The sequence below is a fragment of the Miscanthus floridulus genome, chromosome 8, assembly GCF_019320115.1.
Source record: "Miscanthus floridulus cultivar M001 chromosome 8, ASM1932011v1, whole genome shotgun sequence".
Classification (NCBI taxonomy): domain Eukaryota; kingdom Viridiplantae; phylum Streptophyta; class Magnoliopsida; order Poales; family Poaceae; genus Miscanthus; species Miscanthus floridulus.
Genome location: NC_089587.1, coordinates 39,444,679 through 39,463,375, shown reverse-complemented (window position 1 = coordinate 39,463,375; position 18,697 = coordinate 39,444,679). Strand labels below are relative to the sequence as shown.

At 41.0% G+C, this 18,697-nt stretch overlaps 1 protein-coding gene across 3 annotated transcripts; it reads left to right on the top strand.

The window, feature by feature from the left end:
- Positions 1-8,845: 8,845 nt before the first annotated feature.
- LOC136471705 (transcription factor bHLH68-like) lies at positions 8,846-18,653 on the top strand. 3 transcript variants are annotated; one of them, XM_066469445.1, is made up of 9 exons: positions 8,847-9,553; positions 11,061-11,379; positions 11,732-11,809; positions 12,055-12,120; positions 13,046-13,111; positions 14,638-14,718; positions 17,435-17,482; positions 17,793-17,840; positions 18,058-18,653. In XM_066469445.1, the coding sequence occupies exons 1-9, from the start codon at positions 9,201-9,203 to the stop codon at positions 18,211-18,213; spliced, it is 1,215 nt and encodes a 404-aa protein (XP_066325542.1). In that variant the 5' UTR covers positions 8,847-9,200; the 3' UTR covers positions 18,214-18,653. The 3 variants fall into 3 exon arrangements, with proteins under 3 accessions (XP_066325544.1, XP_066325543.1, XP_066325542.1); XM_066469447.1 differs by lacking the exon at positions 13,046-13,111 and having other exon boundaries at positions 8,846-9,553; XM_066469446.1 differs by lacking the exon at positions 17,793-17,840 and having other exon boundaries at positions 8,846-9,553.
- The last annotated feature ends 44 nt before the right edge of the window (positions 18,654-18,697 follow it).

The window sequence follows — 18,697 nt, the reverse complement described above, 5'->3', positions numbered from 1 at the left end:
GGCCCAATTTGCACTCGGCAAAAAATGCGTCGGCAAAGGCGTCTTTGCCGAGTGTCTTTTGTCGGGCACTCGGTAAAGCCTTTGCTGAGTGCCCGACACTCGGTAAAGTTAGAACCAAAAAAACCCGAAAAAAATAGGAATTTTTACCGAAAAAATGGAATTTTTTTTAATTGATGGAGGGCCCCATCGGTCAGCGCCCACCCATCTCTGGCATTTTTCGCGTAAATTTCACAGCTACGCGACCGATGGGATTCGAACCCGAGACCTCCCGCTACGCACAAACCTCCTCTACCACTACACTACACTGTCACTTGTGTCTGGATTCCGTTTTAGTTCCCAATATATTATACTAAAACGAGTATAAATTGCTTGTTTGAGGCTCTAAACGAATTCAAATAAAAAAGTTGTAAACTACAAAGTTTCATAACTTTTCGAGATCTACACTTTTAGTTTAAGAAGTTTTTCCATCCGAGTTTACAAAATTTGAATTTTAAAATTTGGAAATTCAAACGCAATTTTGCATGACAAGATGTTTTCAAATCAAAAAGTTGCCAACTACAATGTTCCATAACTTTTCGAGATCTACAGAGTTTATTTTGGTTGTTTTTTCATCCGAGGTCGCTTGAAAAGTTCGAATTTTAAAATTTTGAAATTCAAACACAGTTTTGCATGACAAGATGATTTCAAATCAAAAAGTTGCCAATTACAAAGTTTCATAACTTTTCGAGATCTACAAAGTTTATTTTGGTTGTTTGGTCATTTGTTCATCTGATATGGTCGTTCTAACATTGTTCACAAATCTTATATATCTCTCTTGTAGTTTCATAAACTACAAGAGATATATGTTAGATTTGTGAACAAATTTATTTTCACTTTGTCATATGAAGAAAAGACCAAAACAAACATTGTACATCTTGATGAGTTATACAACTTTGTAGTTGAAAACTTTTTCATTTGAATTAATTTACTGCTTTAAAATATGCTTTGAAAATTTCTTTGCCGAGTGTAAAAAAAAACACTCGGCAAAGAAGCTCTTTGCCGAGTGTAAAAAAAAAAACACTCGGCAAAGAAGCTTTTTTTGCCGAGTGTAAATTGCTTGTTTGAGGCCCTAAACGAATTCAAATAAAAAAGTTGTAAACTACAAAGTTTCATAACTTTTCGAGATCTACACTTTTAGTTTAGAAAGTTTTTCCATCCGAGGTCGTTTACAAAATTTGAATTTTAAAATTTTGAAATTCAAACGCAGTTTTGCATGACAAGATGTTTTCAAATAAAAAAGTTGCCAACTACAATGTTTCATAACTTTTTGAGATCTACAAAGTTTATTTTGGTTGTTTGGTCATCTATTCATCCGACATGGTCGTTCTAACATTGTTCACAAATCTTATATATCTCTCTTGTAGTTTCATAAACTACAAGAGAGATATGTTAGATTTATGAACAAATTTACTTTCACTTTGTCATATGAAGAAAAGACCAAAACAAACATTGTACATCTTGATGAGTTGTACAACTTTGTAGTTGAAAACTTTTTCATTTGAATTAATTTACTGCTTTAAAATATGCTTTGAAATTTTCTTTGCCGAGTGTCAAAAAAAAACACTCGGCAAAGAAGCTCTTTGCCGAGTGTAAAAAAAACACTCGACAAAGAAGCTTCTTTGCCGAGTGTCAAAAAAAACACTCGGCAATGGCGTCTTTGCCGAGTGCCCGAAAAACAACACTCGGTAAACCACTTGGCACTCGGCAAAGAGTCGGTCTCCGGTAGTGCTTGTTTGTCTGCACATGTACAATATTTTTGGCATCGACATGTTCAAAATGCAATTTTGATTGCAAAAACTTTAATGAGAATGATGATATATATATATTACATTTTAAATATAAATTTTCACTACAAATCCATGATATTATGTGCATAGTTACTGTTTCTATTAAATTAATGGTCAAACAACAATATATTTCATTTGTTGCGTTCAATTGTTACTTGGTACTCTCCCTGTTTCAAATTATAGCTCACTTTGATTTTTTTATTAAGTTAAATTTCTATAATTTTGACCAAGTTTATAGAAAAGTGCACGGACATTGACAACATCAAATGTATTTTATTAAAGTTTCCAATGAAAATGTGTCTCGATGATGCATTTATTTAAACTTGTAGATGTATTTTTTAAGAAAAAATGTTCAAAGTTAGATAAATTTGACTTAGAACAAAGCTAAAGTGAATTATAGTTTGGATGAGGCGAGTACTAGTTTTCTTCATGAACAAATTAAGAAGTTTGTTAATGATGAAATATTGCTGTAAAAAGGATTTTTTTGCATTTTCCAGTAAATAAAAATACATATTATTTAGAATTTCAAACACAGTGACGACTGAGGCCCTATTTGGATCCCACCAGTTTTTAAGAATCTAGTTTTTGGAAACTGGGTGGGATCCAAACAGGCTAGTTTTTGTCCAGTTTCTTGTGTCAATTTTTGCTAGATTTTTAAAAACCAAAAAGCTGTTGATACCTAACTTTTGCCAGTTTCTTATGACCCTGTGAGGAATAAATGAAGCCAAATTCTTAAAAACCGGAGGATCCAAACACCCCCACCAATTTTTGCTCAAAATCCAGATTTTAAAAACTAGAGGCAAAAACTGGTTTTTAAAAATCTAATACTCATCCAAACCGGCCCTGAATGTTTACAATGAATTATATAATAATGTATGTGTCCCGTACACTAGGATCTATCCAATAATGTGTTTGGATATTGCGCACATGAACGAAGCATAGAGACCGTGTAAAGCAATTCGTCCTTACTTCACAATTATTACTGTACTTTGTTGTCATCACTCTTTCCTTTGTACCGCATGCTAGACCAAGAACAAAAAAATTACAGAGAGGCATATCCATCAATAACATAGATTATATTAGTGTCCTAATAATCATGCACAAAGATAGACATGTGTAGGAGAAGTAGCTAGTACCGTGGGTTTGTGTAACACCCTAAAATTTGCCTCTTTTGAAATAGAGCTAAAATAATTTATTTATGAATTTTTGTGCACACGAAATATAGGAAAATAAAATTTTTCATTAATTTAAAATTCATCATAAGGTTTAGCAACTGGTTGTGCATACATGTTGGTGCATAAAAGTTTATCGTGATGAGTGGTGTTGATCCAAAATTCCAAAGTAATTTGGAATGTCTTTGAAAAGGGTTTGAAAATGGCTTTGAAATAAAAGAAAAGAAAATTAGGAAATGAAAGAATTTAAAAAGTTATTCTCAGAAAACTTACCAAAAATTGGTTCATTTATATTTGAATTAAAAAGTGTATTTTAAATCATATTTATACCCGATTCGGTTCATATTTGAATTTGTTTTGAATTAAGAAAAGAAAAAGGATTTGCAAAAAAAAATAAAAAGCCGAAAAAACCTCCTCTCTCTCTCATTTTGGCCCGAAGGCCCACTCTTCCTCTTCCCCCGACCCGCTCCTTTCTTCTTCCCGGCCTGGCCGCTGGTGGCCCAGTCCCTTCCTCCTTTCCTTCCCTCCTTCCCGGCCGCGGCCCGCATCGGTCTGCTCGGCTTTTCCTGCTCCGCGCCATCCCTTCCCTTTTCTCCTTCCCGTCTTCCTGCTCCGCACGGCCTGGCCCAGTTGGCGCCTCCCTCCCTTCCTCCCTTTCCTTCCTGCACCGGCCTGCTCAGCAGCCCATTACTGCGACCGCTTCGGCCCTTCACCGCAACGCCTGCGCTCGCACGCGCCTCACTCTCCCCTTCTCCCTCACTGCGACCGGGTCCCATCCATCAGCCGTCACGTCCCCTTCCTTCCTTTCCTTCCCCGCGCGCTCACCTTTCTTTTCTCACTCCCGGTGATGGCGCACCACCTACAGCAAGCCGCCGGTCCTCTGCGCCCGTATGGCAGGCGCCCAAATCATCGCGCCCCGCTCCCCTTCCTTCTACCGTAGCGCCCGCCATCTATAAAGCACCGAGCCAAACCCCCTCCTTCTCTCTTTTCTTTGACCGCTGCTCGAGCTCGCCACTACCGCCCGTAGCCCCACTGCTCTGGTGCCTAATCGACGACGCCGACGTGTCTCGGAGCTCCGCCGTGACCCACCGGTGCCGTAGGTACCTCGAATTCTTCGATTTGACCTTCAATTGCTCGGATTCATCTTCACCCGCCCCCTCCTTCTCTCTCCAGCCGCGCATTTGGAACCCTTGCCGGACGCCGTGCTCCCCTCCTGACGACTCACGGTGAGCTCCTGAACCTCCTCGATCCCTTCACGTCGCATTTGGTGCACGAGAGTACCGTAACAGCGAGCTCCCAAGGCGTCAGCCATGGCACCACCATGGGGAACGCCACCCCTAACGTGATCCCATCCCCATTTGGTACCCTAGCGAGTTCACGAGGTTCCGCGCTTCACGTACATGCGTTCGGATTGGGTTGGGATGGCCAAAATCACCCTCCCGACGTTCGCCGCCGGGCTCGGCTCGCCGCCGGCAATGGAAGGCTCACCGGAGGTGTTGTGCTGCCGCTGGAGGTCGACCCTTTCACCTACGTCGTCGGATCTTGGATGAATGGTTAGGATTAGATACCCCTTCGGGGTTAAGTGGCTGCTCCACCTTGGACCCATGCACCTGGCCCACGGTGACGTGTCAGCGTGTCCACCGCACGCGTGGCGCACCGCGCCAATCGTGTGCCGCCATGTGTCGTCCTGGTCAGCAGCGCGGTCAACCCGCGATCAAGCCATGCACGTTTTGCATATTAGTCCCTGCAGTTTTTAGTAATTAACCCACAGTCCAGATCAATTCAAAATAAATACAATTTGGTCATGTTTTTATTCGTTTAGGTCCCTATATTTTTCAAAAATAGTACACGCAGTCCAATAAACGTGTAAATTCATATTTTTATTGTTTTAATTCAAAAATAAGTTCAATTTATTTACAAAAATGCCATTGCACCTTATTTCATGCGTAACTTTTGCGTTTTAAGTCCGATTTGACCTGTTCGAATTGCGTTAGGACCATATTTACGTTTTCTACGTGTTTATACTAGGCATGTTTTCAATATTTAAAATTCTTGGGTAGATTTAATCTATTATTTAATTAAAGGAAAACTTGTTTAAATCATAATTTATTCATTTTAACTCTAAAATAGTCCATTCAAGTTGCGTTGGTTTCATAACGACGTGATCTACGCATTAGTATTAATGTCAAAATCTCTGGAATTTCATTGTTTAAATCCCAACTTGAATAATAATTATGTTACTAGATTTATAAATAAAATGTAATAAATTGCACTTTGATTTTTAAAACCAAATATAAGTTTAACTTAATTCAACTTAAGTATTCTCTCTGAAATATCAAATACATGCTTTTATATAATAAAATAAATAAAGCCTATGGTTTTCCGTTTTATAAGCAAAATCTTCCGGTAGATGTATCTTTTTAACTATAGCTCCGATTAGCCTGTCTCTCGCGATTGTGTGTTCGTAGCGATGCGTAGAATCATATTTCAAACTCTTTTACTTATTCTTTTATGATTGGTGTATTGTTCTGATATAATTGCAATTGCATGCTATGCATGTATGTGTATGGATGTTTGTGTGGTGTTCTATGATTACGTCCAGTCGGTGAGATATACGTGGTGATCCAGAAGAAGAAGGACGTTGAAGATTAAAGCTTACCGAAGGATCGGTATTTAAGGCAAGTATAGCATGGGACCATCTTTGTTACCTATTCACCTTTAATCACTTAATTCATATTGCATGTGTCTACCTTGTTGTCAATAAGAATATCCTAGATATTGATATCTTGTACCTTGGTACCTTTAGGATATTGCATTGGGTAGTTTTTGCTAGTGCTTAACCAAAACCATGATCTTGTAACTTGATTAATGGTATATGCAATAAACATTAAAACATGACTTTTTAGCAACATGGAAACAGGGGGCTGGAGTGTTTAGCTACTTTCTAAATGCTTCAAATTCCTCTTCCTAAGGACTTATCTGTAAGTAATCATCCGGGACTTACAGTACAGCTGTGAGGGCTATATGGTTCTGGCTTTAGCTCAGTACGAGGACCTTTTCTAGCTTGTCAGTGGTTACCTTTATGGCGTGAGAAGGGGGGGCACTAGTTGGTATATTTCCTTACCTGCTAGGGTGTGTGTACCGTGCCACGTGCCCACGCGTGCCACTCCTAGAGGGGGCCACATATGGCTAGACGACTGAAACCTTAGCGGCCCTAACTTGTTAGACGAACCTTTGAAAGACTTTATAGTGAACCCTGCCGACCTTCCTTGGTAGTGGGTCAAGGGGCTGATCACCCCGGGCGAAGGGGTAAATCACGACTCACAATGAAAGTGTACAACCTCTACAGAGTGTAAAACTATTATAACAGTCGTGCTCACGGACACGAGCGGCCTTGGAACCCTTATGGAATAGAGATGATCACTAATGACTAATTGTTTATGCTATTTATTATTCATGTTTACCTGATCATGTGTTTATGGGCTTATGATAGATTCGTTGCTGCACAATTGCTTAAAAGATAACCTATTAAAAGCTAATTGCAGTTAAATTAGTGTCAGCCTTTTGAGTCTCATGAACCCCATATTATATTGCTAAGTATGATATGTACTTACGCTTGCTTTACTTTTCTATACTTTGGATAAAAATCTCGGATGGGTACCAGATTGCTAGTCTAGAAGAGTTAGGCTTGTGGTCAGCCAGTCAGTCGTCCCTGTGGATTTGGAGTCTTCACCCAAAGATCGGAGTTGTCTTTCCACTGTTTGCTATCTAAGGTTACATTCTCTATACTAAGTACGTTATATATTGAGCATTGTCTATTGATATTATCCTTATTTGTAGCTATATGTGAGATTTGACTTTCTGGACTCACATATGGTGTGTATCTGGTTTTGTCTTTAAAACCGGGTACTACAGTTTGACATAAGAGAGAGGACACGGGGGGACTACATATATATGCAGTGGTCCCTATTTTTTGCCTTTTCGACCTCCTATCATATTGTGAGCTACCTGTATCTTCCAGACTATTCACAAGTTAACTACTTAGATTCTGTTTTGGAACGTAGTAATTTTACAGGAGTCACATAGAAATTTTATAGGAATCAGTTTAATTTCATAAAAAAACACATGAACATGATTTTTTTTATATTCCAAACAGGCCCTTACTGTGTGGAGAAAGCGACAAGGTAACTATATAAGAACAGCTCTAGATAGTAACAGTAATTCTGTGTTTACAATAATGTAGGAGTGGTATAGACATCATACTTGGCGAGTAGTGCAAGCAGCTAGTCTAGAAGCTAGCTACTGCTTCTCCCCAAAATCAAGAGTTTGGGGATATCAAGGACAAGGAAAGCGAGACAAAGATTTGGTATAGTCTCTCGATCTCATCAATAACAAAAAGTAATTAATTGCGTATGAACATCCCAAAATCCGTGAGAAATTTGGCTCGGTCTTTTAGGTATCAGTAGTTTACACGCTTGCATTCCCGAGCAGGAAAAGGAACGACGAGCGTCAAGAAAGCACAAAGCCAGCATACACCAGATGCAGAAGGCTAAAAAAGCTTAGGGGGTGTTTGGTTCATGGACTAAATTTTAGTCCATGTCACATCGGACATTCGGATGCTATTTAGGAGAACTAAATATGAATTAATTATAAAACTAATTACATAGATGGAGACTAATTTACGAGACGAATTTATTAAGCCTAATTAATCCGCCATTAGCACATATTTACTGTAGAGCCACATTGTCAAATCATGGACTAATTAGGCTTAAAAAATTCGTCTCGCAAATTAGCCACAATCTATGCAATTAGTTATTTTTTTCGTCTATATTTAATACTTCATGCATGTGTCCAAACATCCGATAGGAAGGGGACTAAAATTTTTCTGTAGGAACCAAACACCCCCTTAGACTGACTACTGGCGGGAGAGCTAGCAGTAGCAACTAGGCGCTGCCAAAATGTACATGTCAACCTGCAGAGTTAAACTTAGCCTCTAAACAACTTACTATAGCAGTATTTTGTGTTAATTTAACTCATCAGGAATATTCCTTCTTCAGTGCTAATTCACTATTTGCTCGGAACTGCACTTAATTATATAGGCCGTTGGACATCTAACCCAACCAGATGTAGACACGAAGTATTTCGATCTAAGGTTGACTGGGTCTCCAACTATATATATCCACTGTTTTTGTTTCTTGAATGTTAAATTTGTTTGTATGTGCTCATGAATTTTTAACTAATGCAGCAATGATTTCTAGTTGTCCTGCCTTTTTCAGGAAACAAAAGGAAGTTCTTCACATTCTAAAAAAAATTAAAGCAGAGATGGGCCAAGCACGTTATATGATGTACATGTAAAATTTATACTAGATGGAACTTGAATGGGAGACAAAATTTATCTCACAGGTGAAACTAGATCTTGAAGTTATGTATGTGGAGTGGAGATATCATAATAGATTCTCCCTCTCTACATATATTTGTACATTTTTTTAGAATTTTGACAATAATATATATACAGAGACGATCCTTTTTTTAATGGATACAGAGACGATCCTCATGTAGTGTCTGCAATTATTTAACCAGAGTGGAGAGATATATGTATAGCCCCTTTATTTCTATGGGTGCCTCTCATGCATTATTATTCAGCTTTAATCAGGCTATTCCTTAAAGCCTGGATGCAAGGTAAACTTTTCCCTGACCCATTTCTTCTCAAAAGCAAAAGGAGGCCGATGCAATGCAAAAGAAATAAAACCAAGAGGTGGCAGCAGAAAAAGGGCAGCCAGGGAAAAGGAAACAGGTAAAGTTGTAGGGGGAGGGGAGCTGAAATAAAACACATGCCCTCTTTCAAACACGCACCCTTCCACTCCACTAGCTTCAATTCTTCTAGCCAGTAGTACGTATAGCCAGTGCCACTACACTTGAGATTCCCCTCCATCCTTCTCCTAAAGGCCCATATGCTTTCTCCCACCTCTGTCTAGAGGTTGACCTCAACAAGTAAAAGGGCTTTGCGATCGAAGCAGAGATGGTGGCGATCGATCGACGAGTGCACAAAAGCTAGAGAAAGAGAGACAGAGAGAGAGGAGGGCAAGCAAGTGCTTGTTGCACTTTGTTTGTGTGTGTGAGAGAGATCGAGGTATCGGTGACATATCGTGAGAGAGATCGAGGTATCGGTGACATATCGTGAGAGAGAGAGAGGGAGGAGAATATGGATAGGGGAGTCGTCCACAAATCATCGGCGGCTCTAGTGCGCGAGATGGGGGAGGCAGGCCATGGCCATGGATGGTGGAGCATCAATAATTTGATGGGGCCCCCCTTTGAGCAGCAGCACCACCCTTCTCTTTTCATGCCGTCCACCACCACCACCACCACCACCACCGGTACCGCCGCCGCTGCCGTGCCCTCTCCTTCTTCTTCGTCAGCTCTCCATTCCTTCTCCTCGCTGCTGCTCTCGAATCACTACCCGCTGCCTACCACGACCAGCACGTCGCCTCCGTGGCAGCATGACAGCAGCACCACCAGCAGCCATGGCCAGCAGGATTCATGGATCCAGCTCTTACAGTACGTAATTATTCACTCTATAGTACTATTAATTCCGGCCCCCTCCCCCTCTCTCTAATCTCTATCTATAAATGAGTGACATGCAACAAGTTTACTCATGAACACTGACACATGTAGTTCTTGATATTGGCAACAAGATAATAGTTATTTAAATAAAGAGTAAAATACGCCATAGATCCATTAACTTTTGAGGGGTGTCATCTAGGTCCATCAATTCTTAAATTGTATTTTTTAGTTCCTAAACTTTCTAAGTGATTCACCATAGGTCCATACCCATTTGTTTATATTTGTATTTTGCAGAAACATCCCTATGTTTCTTTTTTTTCACGCGCTTACCCTGCGGCCGCTCCAACACATGGACGATGGTCGATGGCCACCATGCGTGGCCTGTCCCACGGCTGCTGTGCCGTGCACTGCAACACTACCTCCATCACAGCGTGCGCGCCCTTCACCGAGTAGTGGCCCGCCAGCCTCTGGTCCATGATGGAGCGGATGTTTGATGGAGACCTTGAAGTCCCTGTAAGTACAGCAGTAAGAGGCGTGTATGGTACTATATGGTACATCATACAATGGAGGCGCTAACAGCTCATGAACGACTACGACGCAGGAGAGTAGTAGCTAGCTAGTACACGTGGCAACTTGCTTGCGTCCTGAAGTCCTGAAATGAAATCAGAGCAGCAGCATGCAGCCCTGGTCCATGGCCATGCATCATGTGCACACGTACGAACGACGTCGTACTGCCACAGTGCCACGCTAGCTGACATGCGCAAACGGCAAACGCAAGCGCACACACCCTGTTCCCATGGACGCGTTCGATCGGAACGACTGAACGAGAGGTTTCGGAGCTTCACCGCTGCGAGCAGTGGCCGATCCATCACCACCGTGAACTCCATCTTGTCCTTGAAGTCCAGTGGCGGCTGCGACGGGTGCCCGCTCCACTCGAAGTCTCGAACGCCTGGACCATATCTGCGCCACCATCAGGGCGATGTGCGTCGTCCCCATGGCAAGTCCGGGGCAAATCCTCCGCGCGCCCCTTGCGGAGCTGGATCATCCGGATCCCCGCCGACCCCGTCATGTCCGCCGTCTCGCCGCCGGAGTGCCGGACACGAACCTGTACGGGTCAAACTCCATTGGCTGCACCCACAACTTCGGATCCTAGGAGATGGTCTTGAGGAAGATGTCGAGATTCGGAGATGGTCGAGAGGGGTAAGCGTGTGAAAGAAAAATAAATATAGGGAGGTTTCTGCAAAATACAAACATAAACGAAGGAGTATGGACATATAGTAAGCCATTAAAAAAGTTTAGGGACCAAAAAATATAGTTTGAGAGTTGATAGACCTAGATGACATCCTCTCAAAATTTAATGAACCTCTGATGCATTTTACTCTTAAAAAAACTGAGTGGTGCATGAAATATAAGGAATAATAACATGCATGTTTCAGTTAACAGTAAACTGTCGTATTTAGCATTTTAATTTCTGACTAAGTTGCTGATTTCATCCGGCCAGAGGGGGATTGTCAAATACTAGCAGTACGGAAAGCCAGATGGCGTTTCCATCTACGATTTGTTCAGAAGCTGGAGGGAGCAGCGGCAGCTACGTCGTCTACGGTGCCGCAGCGGCTAGCGGCTACGGGAGCAGCACAAGTGATGTCGAGATCCAATTTCCATGGGGAAGCAGCAGCGTCCTCCAGCAGAACAGCAAGCAGCAGGCCTCGCAGCAGCAGAAACCTTCCTCTCCTAGGTCTTCTTCCATAACCACAACGACGACCTCCCTCGGAAGCAACATGCTGGAGTTCTCCAACAACAGCAGCAGTTCACCACGTGAGGTAGGGATGCAAAGTTGTTTTTTTTTTAATTTCAGTTTCTATGGAGGAGGATGCAAAGCTGATTTATCCATGTGCGTAACTGCGCATGCACATCGTAGCTGCTTTTAGACGAGGTTGCGTTAATTTTTAATGTACTCAAGAGAGTAAAAAGGCTTTCTTTAAGCTTACCTGACACAGAGAGAGAGAGAGAGACTAGAGAGAGGTGAATTGGTTACTAAATCATATATCGAAGTGCTAATTAACATAATATAGATGGCCATGCCAGCTGATAAGCAGTAAATAAGTAAATAAATTATACTATGTGGAATCGAAAGTTTAATGACTTTGCTCCATCTTTCTGTGTTTCCACTAGTGCATCAGCACAGCATCTGGATCAGCTTTCAAGAAGGCTAGGACCCAAGAACCCTCCCCGGCTCAATCTACTGTGAAGGTCATCTCTCTCTCTCTCTCTCTCTCTCTCTCTCTCTCTCTCTCTCTCTCTCCAGTGAGCATCAGAGCATGCATGGGCCAGCAGTCTTCCAGACTCCAGATCAGTGTAGCAGCTAGCTAGAGAGCTTTGAAGCATGCATGCTGAAATGGACAGGCATGGAATCATTGTGGGGTGTCAGAGTGTGAGATTGGCAGGGGTTGGAATGATGGCAATTTTAATATCTTTTGCTTGTTCTTTTGCTCCAGGTGAGGAAGGAGAAGCTAGGGGATCGAATAACTGCTCTCCACCAGCTTGTCTCCCCGTTTGGAAAGGTATATATATATATATAACACTGTAAATTATGTATCCTATGTTCTTTTCATTATACAGCGAGTGGAAAGAGTTAGAATGGCATGCATCTATCAGAATCAGAATATCAAATATAAATTATGAACATAAAAAATAATAATGGCTAGTTTTGAAGGGAATACTACTTGCTATAGAAGTCATAAGTCATAACTTCATAAACAAGGCTAGCTAGATGTTTTCCCAGTTTGTAGATAGAAAAATCTAATACAAAAGGCGTTCACGGAGACAAATTAAGGGCACAATCGCAAAATTATTGAATTGACATGAACCAATATGATATTACTAATAAGCTACTGTACCTTTTTAAACCCCTTCTTGTCTGTATTTAATTGTTAAGAGAAAGATTAGACTTTGTATATACCAAATGAAATAGCAGCCCATATCATCCATTGTGCAAGTCTACAGAGAATGAACGTAGAATTTGGTATATAGGTGAGACGCCACATAGCAAACTAACTGAGAAGTCATTTTTGTTAATTACATGTATATATGTTACAAAAACTAATTTCCCCTACTCCTAATAGAAAATGGCTCTGCTCTTATAGAAAAAAGAAAATGGTTCTTCTCACATTACAGCTTGTTTTTCTTTGTGCATAAAATTAAATTATACAGTTGAACAATTCAAATGAAAGAGAGTGTCCGGAAATACTTGTAATCAAAGGCCCTATGTTTTATATGAGCTGGGGGGATCTAATATCAATTATATATAGTATGAAGGCCCACCATTAGAGTCAGCTAAGCATCATTGTCTTTTGCATGCTACGATTTTCCTAACTCTGATGCTAGCCAGAGACTGTATCATGTAAAAGAAGATCCATTTTTACATAGAAAAAAACAAAAACGAGATCCTGACATGGGCTAACCTCTCCCTCTCTTTTTCTGTGGCAGACTGACACAGCGTCAGTACTCCTTGAAGCCATTGGGTACATCAGATTCCTCCATGGTCAAATTGAGGTCCAGCTCTTCTCTCTCACACGCGCGTGTTTAGTTCCCACCCTAAATTCCTAAAAAGTGCTACAGTAGCCATCACATTGAATCTTACGATACATGCATAGAGCATTAAATGTAGACGAAAAAAACTAATCGCACAGTTTGATTGGAAATTGCGAGACGAACGTTTTGAGCCTAATTAGTCCATGATTGAACACTATTTACCAAATAAAAACAAAAGTGCTACAGTAGCCAAATTTCCAACTTTCACCCAACTAAACACGCGCTCTCTCTCCATGCGTGCCCGTACCTGACCTGCAGCCCTGGCCTCAAACAGTAGTACAGTACAAAGGATCATACATAAAGCATTGCCATGCATGCGATGTAATTGTTCCCTTGTTTGCTTTCACACTTGTGTGCACTTAACACCGAGCACTTTTTTGGAGAGCTGCTTTATTATAGTACCCTCTCCGTCCCAAATTATAAGTCATTCCAAGAATCTTGGAGAGTCAAAATTTTTCAAGTTTGACCAAATTTATATAACAAGATAATAACATTTATGATACCAACTAAGTGTCATTAGATTCTTCATTACTTATATTTTCATAGTATATCAATTTGATGTCGTGAACTTGTGTATTTTTTCGTATAACTTTTGGTCAAGCTTAAGATACTTTGACTCTCCAAGATTCTTGGAATGACTTATAATTTGGAACGGAGGGAGTACATACCAGTCTATGTTGCTACAGTCTACATGATGGTATATATATAGCCGAGGTTTAGATGATAACGTATTTATGCAGGTAGCTAGGGTTTGAAGGATCAATCTTAGCAAGCTTATTCACACATCAGTTGAAACAAATTAAGCTCTTAGTATGTTATATATACTATATATACTGTCGACTGCCACTGCGCACGCACACCGATCTATCTAACCTGCAAAAACTAGCTAGAGCGTTGTTACATGCAAAAACTAACGCGCATTCTCCTCCTACCAAGGAAGGAGCTAGTAGCAGTCAAGTGACAAATAAAAAGAGGCTGCTGCTGCTAAAGCTGCATGCGTGTTGTGTTAATCTGTCCGATGTGTGGCGCGGCACGCGATCTTTCAAGCCTGGTTTTATGCATCAGTACGTGCAGCATGCCCTTCTGGAAAGGAGATAGCCGTGTTCTGCCCCCGAGCACGCTAGCTGCCACAGCCTTCATTTCTTCGCATCTCTCTCTCTCTCTCTCTCTCTCTCTCTCTCTCTCTCCGGCCATAGCTAGATCTGTCTCGATGGAGTATATATCTCTCTTCTTCCTTGATAGTAGTAGTAGTAGATTATTACATAGTACTACCTCAATTAATCTCTCTGCATGCATGTGCTGTGACTTTTACTTGTACGGCTTACCCCATATTCGGTTTGTTCGACTTGTTTTTTTCAGTCAGAACAGTGTTTTTCTCTCACAACAATTCAGCCAGAATAATATTTTTCAGCCAGTTTCAGCCAAATTTCAGATCAGCGAACGGGGCCTAACTTGTTGCTTGATCTACATAAATATTCTATCTCCAGGCTCTGAGCTCGCCGTACGTGGGAGGCAGCAATGGAGGTGGGGGCGGCTCCAAGCATCAGCAGCAGCTCCACGAGGCTAGTGTGAGTAGTACTACAGGCACCACTGTAGCTCATGGCTACAGCTTCTCTCTCTGATCTCTTTCCGGCCCCTCCTCCTCTGGATTCTTTGACTCGATCACTCCATGCATAGTTACAGTATGTGCGCATGTGTGTACCTGCCATGGCGCGAGATGGTGGTAGGAGTAGGACGGAGTATCATGTCCATGCAGCAGCAGCCCGTTGCGTGCACAATTCCCGATGCTAGTCTAGCTGCCCGCTTGCCTGCCATCTCGGTGCATGCTCTGCCTGCTGCATCAGTTACCTAGCTCTGCTGCTCCTGCTCATCATCATCGTATCTGCGCGCCTTCATGCGCACATCACGTCCCAGCACTCTCTCTCTCGCGCGCGCGCCTCACAGCATCTGTTTCTCTCTCCCCCTACGTGGATAACAGGACAAGGGCAAGTTTGGTTGCCGAAATTTTTGGTAAAACGACACGGTAGTGTTTTCGTTGTTATTTGGCAATTAGTGTCCAATCATAATTTAATTAGGCTTAAAAGATTCGTCTCTTGAATTTCGTCTAAACTGTGTAATTAGTTTTATTTTTTATTTATATTTAATGCTTCATGCATGCGTCCAAAGATTTGATGTGACGGAAAATCTTGAAAAATTTGGCATTTTGAGAGGGAACTAAATAGGGCCAAGTATATATATAGCTAGGACTAGGAGTACCTGGTGATGACTGGGTCAACAGGAGATTGACGCTTGTTAAGTACTAGTAAGGGATTTAGGGGCTGTTTGGTTGACATTATATTGGTGATTCAAACTAGGTTGCCACAGTTTTTTATAGCACAAACGGCCCGTCACAGAGTGTGGCGCCAAAGAAACCACGCCACCGCCACAACTCGTCGCACTTTTGGCGTGGTTTCTGCGGCCGAGATCCAAACAGGTCTCTTATCTTCTGGTAGAAACAAATTAGTTAAAAGTCTTTGCACATACTACACGGTGTGCGTTTTCTACATGGATACCATGGCACCCTAGCTAGCTAGCTAGCTCTCAGATCCAAATGATCCAATGGATGGATCGGAGCCTTATATATGCGCGCGGGATTGCGTTGGGGTCCAAATTCATATGGTGGTCCACATATGAGATAATTTCTATTCGTTGTCCCCTAGTTCGGCTTGCAGTACTTTAGGTTGGTGCTTAACCAACAAATTGAAGTGCTTGCATTGCATTTGCATTGTATTGTAGTCACAACACGTACTATAATTAAATGACCACACCCCACCCTTTTCGGTAAATAAATATCTTAGTATGTACAAGCTAGCAAATTCATTTCCCCCTAAGAGGTCAGATAGATTGAAATGGACTAATCTCCGTTCTAATTAAATCGAGCAGTTGGATATGCATGCCCCCATCATGTAGGGACAATCCATCCATCCTATGAGAATTATATATGAATACTTAATGCACAAATTATATTTTACTCTTTTGACATGTGTTACACTACACCCGACCATATATATAGTATTTTTAATTTCCAAATGAAAGGACACCTTAAGTTGAACTTAATCTTAGTTATTCGTCTCAGTAGGATTTTATTTATTACATTAATGGTCATACCATATAATAATGGCAAATTATAATATATATGAGAGGCAGTACAAAAATATTACATGTAACTGATTGAGTATTACACAAAAATTTACATTAAGTAGAGCAAATATATGTGAAGAATAAGGATTATTGAAAAAATAAACCATAAAATCACATCAAATATGATTTTATGTTCATTTTTTTATCAGTATATAAAATGTTGAGATTGTTTAATTATATTTTCAGCAGGAAGCAAAAGATTATGCAAACTAAAACGTATATCTAAAAGTCATTTAAATGAGAAACACATGGGATATTCTTTGCAACCTTAGCCTATCGCTGCTAAAGTAATCAAAACATCTGAGCATTTTCTGTAATATATATTCGTTCTAAATATTATAAGACGTTTTGGTTTTTCCTGATACATTATTTTTACTGTGCATTAGACATTAGTGTATATTTAAGTGCATAGCAAAAGCTATGTTTTTAGAAAAGTCAAAACGTCTTATAATTTGGAATAGAGAGAGTAATATATAGTTTCGTCACTAGAACTGATCAGCGGTCCATTTTTTGGAGAAGCAATCTGACCATTTGGTGAGAACCGCTCCACAGCTGTACGTACATGTGATTGCCAGAGGAAACAAATGCTATTGACACAACACACACAAGCGATTGGTGTGTACATACAGTACCATTTGGTGCATTAATTTTCCTTTTTCAGATGATCAGATCACAAGGGGTACAGTGGCACACCCTTGTTGTATGTTCTTGGAAGCTAGGATATATATTTTTGCGTGTGTCCTGATCATATTTTGGCTTATAGTAATATGCATTGCGCAGTAGTTAATAACAATAAAGTATACTAGCTACCCTTATGACACAATTGTTTATTCTTCTGAACAAAGGATTCGCACATGCACTACTGAGAATGCACTCTGCTGCAGAGAAGTATAGAATTGCCATGACAAGATTAATTAAGGCAGAACAGCAAGCAGTACACAATAGAAAATGCATCTGCGTATGATTTTACTCAAAGCATCGTATCTTTGTGAGATCTTTCGATAAAAGTATTGACAGCAACTTTATGCCTGGCGAACCAATTTATGTATATATATACCGGTAAAAAGGTGTCTGATTCCCTTTAATCACCCTTCAATTTTTTAGGTGCACGGAGGAGAAAGGCACAGCATATTTCCAGAAGACCCTGGCCAGGTATCATTATCTACTCGATTAGTCTCATATGCTGCTTTGTGCATGGGATCTATACCCACGCATCTGATCGATCGGTTAAGTAAAGCACAAAGATACTTTTGTTCAAAAAAAAGGAGCCTTTAGTTTGTCAAAAGTCTCTAGCTTTCATTGGTACATATGCATGCATGTATACAGAAAAGCATCAAGGAAAGTTAATCATGGGCCAGTACTTGTCTGTAGCTTTACATCATCTTTAGTTATCATTGCAAAACTGTCTTTGGCCTCTCACTAATGTACGCGTATATGATTTATCGCTGGCCCATACGTGCAGCTCCTGCATGACAGTGCAATAAAGAAACGAGGACTGCCTGATGAGCAGGTACTACACTACTAGATTAATATGCAAATCAATTCACAGCTCGTTTAATTTGATCTCTCTCTCTGTCTCTCTCTCTCTCTCTCTCACACACACACACACACACATGTAAAATAAAAAAGGAATAGACAGATGCATGGTTTATCTTCACATATATGCGCATATATTTTGTAATATATATTGGTTATATATGTGGTTAGTTAAAATTAATTGTGGCCAGGATGAAAGCTGTGAGGAAGCGAAGAAGGACCTGAGAAGCAGGGGTCTGTGCCTCGTCCCGGTGAGCTGCACACTGGACGTGGGAGACGTGGTCGCTGGCCCCGGAGACTACTGGGCGGCAGCTGCGCCGGCGTTCGGCATGGGGTTCGGTGGGTAGATGATGGAGGACGAAGCGTGCTGTGAACACTTGTGTGTACGTGTGTGTATCACGCGGCATGCTGGCATGGGGGCTGCATGCATAACATCAGGAGCAGCCATCCTGGTGGAAAGAGAATGTTCAAGGCTGGCTCCTCTTGATTCTATGCGTATGATATATGCACACCGATAGCTAGAGGGATGAAGAAAGAGTATATAACTTGTGTGTTTATGTACGAGAGATCTTGTCTAGAGCGAGATCAAACAATTTGGATGCCATGGGGAGGGCCGCTAGCTGCAGATAATTAATTATTAAGGCTAGGAGTGCGTGGATCTGTAAGTAACTCATTTAAGTCTTCATCATTTGGGCGTCGTCACTGCGCTATGCGTGGTCGAAATGTGTAATAAGTGTGCGTGCTATTTCGGTCTAAGTTTAATCAATTTATCACCACTACTATAGAAAAAGTCTGTAGCAACGGAACATTTCTTTTAGGAGCGGACGGTGA